Source organism: Pieris brassicae, chromosome 13 (assembly GCF_905147105.1).
Source record: "Pieris brassicae chromosome 13, ilPieBrab1.1, whole genome shotgun sequence".
NCBI classification, from domain to species: domain Eukaryota; kingdom Metazoa; phylum Arthropoda; class Insecta; order Lepidoptera; family Pieridae; genus Pieris; species Pieris brassicae.
In genome coordinates this window covers 2,946,278-2,952,476 of record NC_059677.1, presented here as the reverse complement: position 1 = coordinate 2,952,476, position 6,199 = coordinate 2,946,278, and the positions used below count along the sequence as shown (strand labels likewise).

The window sequence follows — 6,199 nt, the reverse complement described above, 5'->3', positions numbered from 1 at the left end:
TATATATAACGTATATTTCAACTACACTCTTATAACATCACCGCTTTTAACTACATCATATTGGACAAGTTTAGCATATTGTTTTAACAGCTTCTTCCAATAACACTTCACATCTTTGTCCCTTAGATTATCCCAAATCTGTTGAAAACCTTGATTTGCTATACTCTGTGCTAAATCGTCATTATCTTTAAAGTAATTTACATAATGAAGAATCTCCTCCTGTGTAGCCTTAGGATTAATTGGCACATAATGTATCCACGGCTTTAGTGATGGGTAGAAAAATTCCAGCCAATCGTTGCCGACGTGAAATATCAACGATTTGCATAGAAATAAATGTTTGAATCTGAAACTCGCCGAAACACCTCTATAGTTAAAAAGGTATTTGTATTTGCAATGATCTTCAAATGAGACTTCTTTAGCTGGTTCGGCGTATAGTGTATCCTGAAATTATTTTAACGTTATGAGCGGTGAAGTGTAGTGAAGAAGAAGAAGTGAAGTGAAAGTTCTTTCGGCGCATGAAGGTAATAATAATAATATTAGCGTCACGAAGATGTGCAGCGTTTCTGTGGAAGAAAACGATGAGAGCGATTGAGACCGATTGAAAGAGAGTGAGGTGAACGTAGCATGAAGCAAATGGCCATGGATTAAGAGTAGAACGACAATAGATGCTAGTTTTACAAGATATTTAGATAATGTTGAAACACGAACTTGTATTGGATATTTTACTTATGCGTCACAACAGTACCAGTGGAAATAAAATATCGAAGACTTTGAATGACAATTAAATTCATTAAATTCCTAACATATTGTTACGAAGACGGCTCGACTGCAATATTTCTAGATTCGTCCACTACTTAGAGAACTTTTCAGCAGGCTGTAATATGATTTCTGACCGTTTCAGGAGAGGGTCAATCACATATTAGAAAATTGTAATTTGCATAATGTTGCCCTAGTTTACAGGAGACTGAAACAATTTTTCAGTCAGTTCCAGAACATGTGTAGTCGAGTGGTGCAGTTTTCAGGAGACCCGTTTCCAGGCGTTTTCAGGGCTAGTTATACCCCTAAGATGAAGGAATATTCTGGACCGAATTTTCTAGGTGTGGAACAAGGACGGAATGATGCGCGAGGAAGAGGGAAGATCGGAACCTTCTCGAAGATAGACTGAGCACTCTAGAACGCCGTATGACAAGGACGGAGCAATGTGCGAAAGAGACAACGGACTTTCTAAAAGCGTGCAATCGCTACTCAGTAGCAATCCCGCCTAGAGAGTTCTAGAATATTGTTTAAGATTATTCCAAGGGATACATAAGCAAGCCGAAACTCGACCAGTTAGTTTAGTTTCGAATGCGATATCAAGAGGTAAACACCGAAGCGATAAAATGAAGTGATAAAGTACTGTGTGAATTGTCCATAAGTAAGTGACTGAAAACACTTTTTAACCGGCTTGAAGCTATGTATTATTATAAACATATAATTATTTTACAGTAAGTATATAATAATACATAGCTTCATACCGGTTAAAAAGTGTTTTCTTTAAATGTTTAAAAGCTATGTTAACAAAAGACAATACTAATTAGTGACTGATTTGTGTGTAATAAGTGCATTTTTACTAATAATTTGTGCGTACATTCCTCATTGATTTATCAAGAAATAAACCCTTGAAAAGACCTACGGCATTTTCTATCCGATCCCCAAGCTTGTAACAATATGTATAATATATATGTATTGTAAAAATATGAAGAACTTAAAAATTAATTTACAAAGAAGTTTCACTTCTGACATGTGTACTTTGTATTTTCATATTACAGGAGGCAAGCGGGGAGGAGGCTCACCTGATGATAAGTGATACCGCCGCCCATGGACACTCACACTGCCAGGAGGCTCGCATGCGCACTGCCGGCTTTTTAAGAGTTGGTACGGTGGTACAAAAACCGCTCAATTGTGGAACGACGGACGTCTAGATGATATGGATGGTGTTGTTATGATGATATGTTTGTGTTCTGCCACGAGGTCCGTTCCGATTCACAAAAAGCCGGCAACCCACTAGCGAGCTTTCTGACATTGAGCATTATGGGCGGTGGTATCACTTAACATCAGGTGAGCCTCATACCCGTTTGCTCCCTGTTCTATAAAAAAAATAACTGTTTGAGGAAGTAGGAAGTAGGATCCTCCCTGTAGGAAGATCAGCACCTTCCTTACTCCAAACTTATTCGGAGTTTAACTTACAGCATCAGATTTCCAGGCTTGGTTCTTCGTATATTTGGCATCTACCAGATCTGGATGGGACCTAGATAATAATATAAGGGCGTCTCTTTCTTCGCTCGTTCTAGAACCTCTGAAGAAGGCTTGTGTCTTCTTCTCTTCCCACGGAACCCTACAATGTGAAGAGCTATAAATGTTTCTATGTTGACGTACTTTGAATTACAATTGAAAGGTCTGGAATGGAATCTGGTTTTTTCTTATTATCTATAATGAATGCATCATATATTTAAACACACGTTATAGATACCGGCAAACATCTTGAACAAATGTCCTTCCCTGACATAGAAGCGATATTTAGGTATCACTTGAGAGTGACGTGTCGATCGCGTGATTGGTAAATCAGTTGACATCTGTGTTACCGCGCTATGCACGATACGCAAACCTTCCCCCACACCCTCGTTTAACGCTCAAGAAGTTTGCCGGTATCTCCATTTAGTTAGTTTTTACAGAAGTACACAGACGTTAAGCGACAATCCCACCAGACGGTAATTGAGATACGGCTTATTGGTGAGCACACAGATGCCTCTTTAACCGCCGGTTCAATGAGATTTAAATTTAGTATATTTAACTAAATATGTATTGAATCTATAATGTTTTATTTTTTGTATATCCCTGGATTTAGGGGAAGCTAACCAGAACTACAAACCCGGACTCTCGACAAAAAAGGGGCCACAATAGATACTTTAACCATAAATAATCTTTACTTGATTTCATGCTAAATTATAATTTGCGGGGCCTCCACTTCTTTGTGTCCCAGACCTCTAAATCCGGCATTGATAATAATTGCTGTGTTTTTAGCTTCCTTTTTTGACGTTTGTGCATTCTGTAGATAAACTATGTGATAGCTTATCAAATAGGTTATACTTACAGCCGCTAAGCGACTACAAACTGATGAGAACTAAACCCGCATTACTCACATACGCTACATATACACGTGTATTTTTCAGATGGAATACACAATATAAACAGAAAGGTTAAGCAAATAAATATAGAATTAATCTAAGGGAACGTTGAAGTATTACGTCACGCAATTTTTGGAGATTCTTGACCCCCCCCCCCCCCATGAAACGCACCGTAACGTTTTTTGTATCCAATGCTAAAACTTTTAGTGACTAACCCCAGTGACTCTTTATACCTTAAAGTTACCATTATGTGGTGTAAGTACTGCAAAAAAATTATTAACAGTAACGCGTAATTTAATTCCCGCCCCGCATCGTAACGTTTTACAAGACACCCCCCCCCCTAAATTCGTTACGTAATACTTGAACGCTCCCTAAGTAAGCATATTCCGCGATGGCTTAGACAAGTTAAGGCTTGAATACTGGCCATTGTAGAATATAATCAAATAAATACTTTAAAAGGCCCCGAAATGTGTATATATTAAAGAGGTATATATAATGTGTATTTATTGTTTCATATAAAAAACAAAGAACACTGTAACCGAAATTTATGTTGGAAATAAATAAAATAAGATTCTCTCCTACTTGTCGGCAGCTTTGGTTATAGATATCCTATGTTGGTCCCAGCGTCCAATACCAGTGGGGTATAAAGATATGGCCGGTCCACCTTCCCAGAAGCTCCAAGCAGGATACATTATATCATCATAGTCCTTAGTCTAAAAAAACAATATTTACAAAATATTTAAAGATATGCGCAGGTACAACTTTCATCAAAAAGGTTAAAAATTGAAAAGCTTACTTTTAAAATTTAAAATTCAAGACTAACTATGTTGTCAAATTCTATAATCAAAATAGCATTCATTAACAATATAATTAATAAAGAAATACCATGTGAAGGTGACATAAACTGCTTGGCTTCAAGATTCCTAAACACTAAATACTTTATTTAATTTTCAAGACTATATACATACTTTGCTAAAAGAAAATACAGGGATATTCTTATGTCCCCACTGCCGATTGACTTGAGGCCAGTCTCTTGTATTTATAGATAACTCCATATTTGGTAACTTTGGTGACAATAATTTTAGGTAATGCTCAATTCCAGCACATCTGGCAGGGAAATGGCACTCTTTTTGCCTATACAACTTGCCATCTATAATCTAAATAGCAAAACAAAATATTATTTTATAAGCTTGAGATCTTGTTAGTAGTATAGAAGGTCACATCTATATAAGACAGACAAGGCTTTAGTTTACTTAGAAGTAAGTATGTAACAGATGAGGTTTAAAGAAATAGATAGAAGATAGAGATTATATAAATAACAAAGTGATCAATGTACCCAGATTTGATTACAAAACTACTATTCTCATTAAAAATATATGCTGTGGTTGAATGTTTTAAATTAAAAATACCTAAGTACAAACCTGGTACTTAGTTCCCTTATTAATTGCCTTTTCTACCATATCTTTATTTATACCAGACTGAAATGGTGCTAAATCATTTATAATAACTTGAGAATGACAAGAACAGTTATCAGAAGAGCAAGGTTTATATTGGGTTGTTGCTACTTTAATTTCATTTGTAATATAAGATGTCCACTCATTTATTTCTGGAATAAGAAAATTATAGATTACTATTAGTTTTATATATTTTATAATAAATATCCCGTACACAATAATTATAGTAATCAAAAGTAAATATTTTAGACGTAATTTTCCGATTGCATGTTCCTAATAAACCCTAGCTGATAATAAAAGCATGTTACTACCTTTAGAATATTTGTTTTTATTTGCTTTAGAGCATGATGAATCACTTGTACAAGTTTCAATATTACATTTTGAGAAGGATAAGAGTAAATAATAAATAAATGCAGAAGACCAAAATCTAGAAAACGTAAAACACATTTTGTGTATTTTTTATGTAGTAAGATTTAAACAAAAATATATTATTCTTAATATTTTAGAATTAAAATCTTTAGGATAATGTTAACGTATAATATAATAGCAACCGCATGCTTTGTTTTTGTTTACTGTTTTTAAATCGCACACGCATCACGTAGTCGCACTGACAGTGACATTCCTTTTGCGATTACTAAAAAGTAACAATACCCTTTTTTTAATATTATGGCAATAGTTTTAACTTTAAGCCAGTTTCAAGTAAAAGACAATATACTTTAAATTGAGAAAAGTCAACTTTCAAAACGAGCTAAAGTAATTAGCAATCCCTTTGTTTTCTTTTGATGGCTTTGTTTAATTTTTCTCGCGTGTCATTTCCCAGCCTTTTACTTGTAACTGGCAGAAAGTCAAAACTATTTCCATAATATTAAAAAAAGCAATTAGCAAACTAGAAATCGTAATATAAATTAGTAATGTTTTCATAGTGAAAAGTTTTGTAATTCCTAAATGTCAAGTCCTGCTTTCGGACCCTAAGTCGCACTAATTTTTTTTTAAGTGCATAAACGTATGGAAACATGACATGTTTTAATCATTTATTTTCCGATTTATTATTTGTGTAATGCTGAACAATAAATAATAAAAAGATATCTTTTCGCAACTCTACAAATTTTTCTTGATATTACTTTAAATGATATGCTTACATAGACAGTAAATTATTGGGCTCTATGTTTTACTTATCTTTGCTTAAAAGGGTAGAGTACACAAAAATGAAAAAAGTTTTTAGAAAAATATTTCATTTTTATTATCATAGTATAAAAATTATTTATTCAAAAACAATACATATAAATTTCATACGCAAATATGCAATGAAATAAAATGCTATACATTACTTTAGGGATATATATTGTACAAAATTTTAATCTGTTTTATTTGTGTTTGATTTAAGTACAGAGCATAACAAATTCATAGGGTAAAAAATTTAACTTAAGCCTATAATAGCCACTGAGCCGCTTAAACATTGTTGAACAGCTAAATATTGCATCGGCCTATGGAAAAAAATAGCACTTCTACTTCTTATTTCTAGGACCTGTTATAAAGACAGAGATTACTGTCTTAATGAAGTAGAAATATATTTGTTGGTTC

The 6,199-nt window shown here is 34.0% G+C and overlaps 1 protein-coding gene across 1 annotated transcript; it reads right to left on the bottom strand.

Moving 5' to 3' along the window:
* Nucleotides 1-5,125, bottom strand: LOC123717886 (O-glucosyltransferase rumi homolog). Its single transcript, XM_045674134.1, has 6 exons — nt 4,930-5,125; nt 4,586-4,770; nt 4,133-4,321; nt 3,747-3,877; nt 2,227-2,374; nt 1-441 (listed from the first exon to the last, which is right to left on the bottom strand). The coding sequence occupies exons 1-6, from the start codon at nt 5,063-5,065 to the stop codon at nt 22-24; spliced, it is 1,209 nt and encodes a 402-aa protein (XP_045530090.1). The 5' UTR covers nt 5,066-5,125; the 3' UTR covers nt 1-21.
* Nucleotides 5,126-6,199: the final 1,074 nt, after the last annotated feature.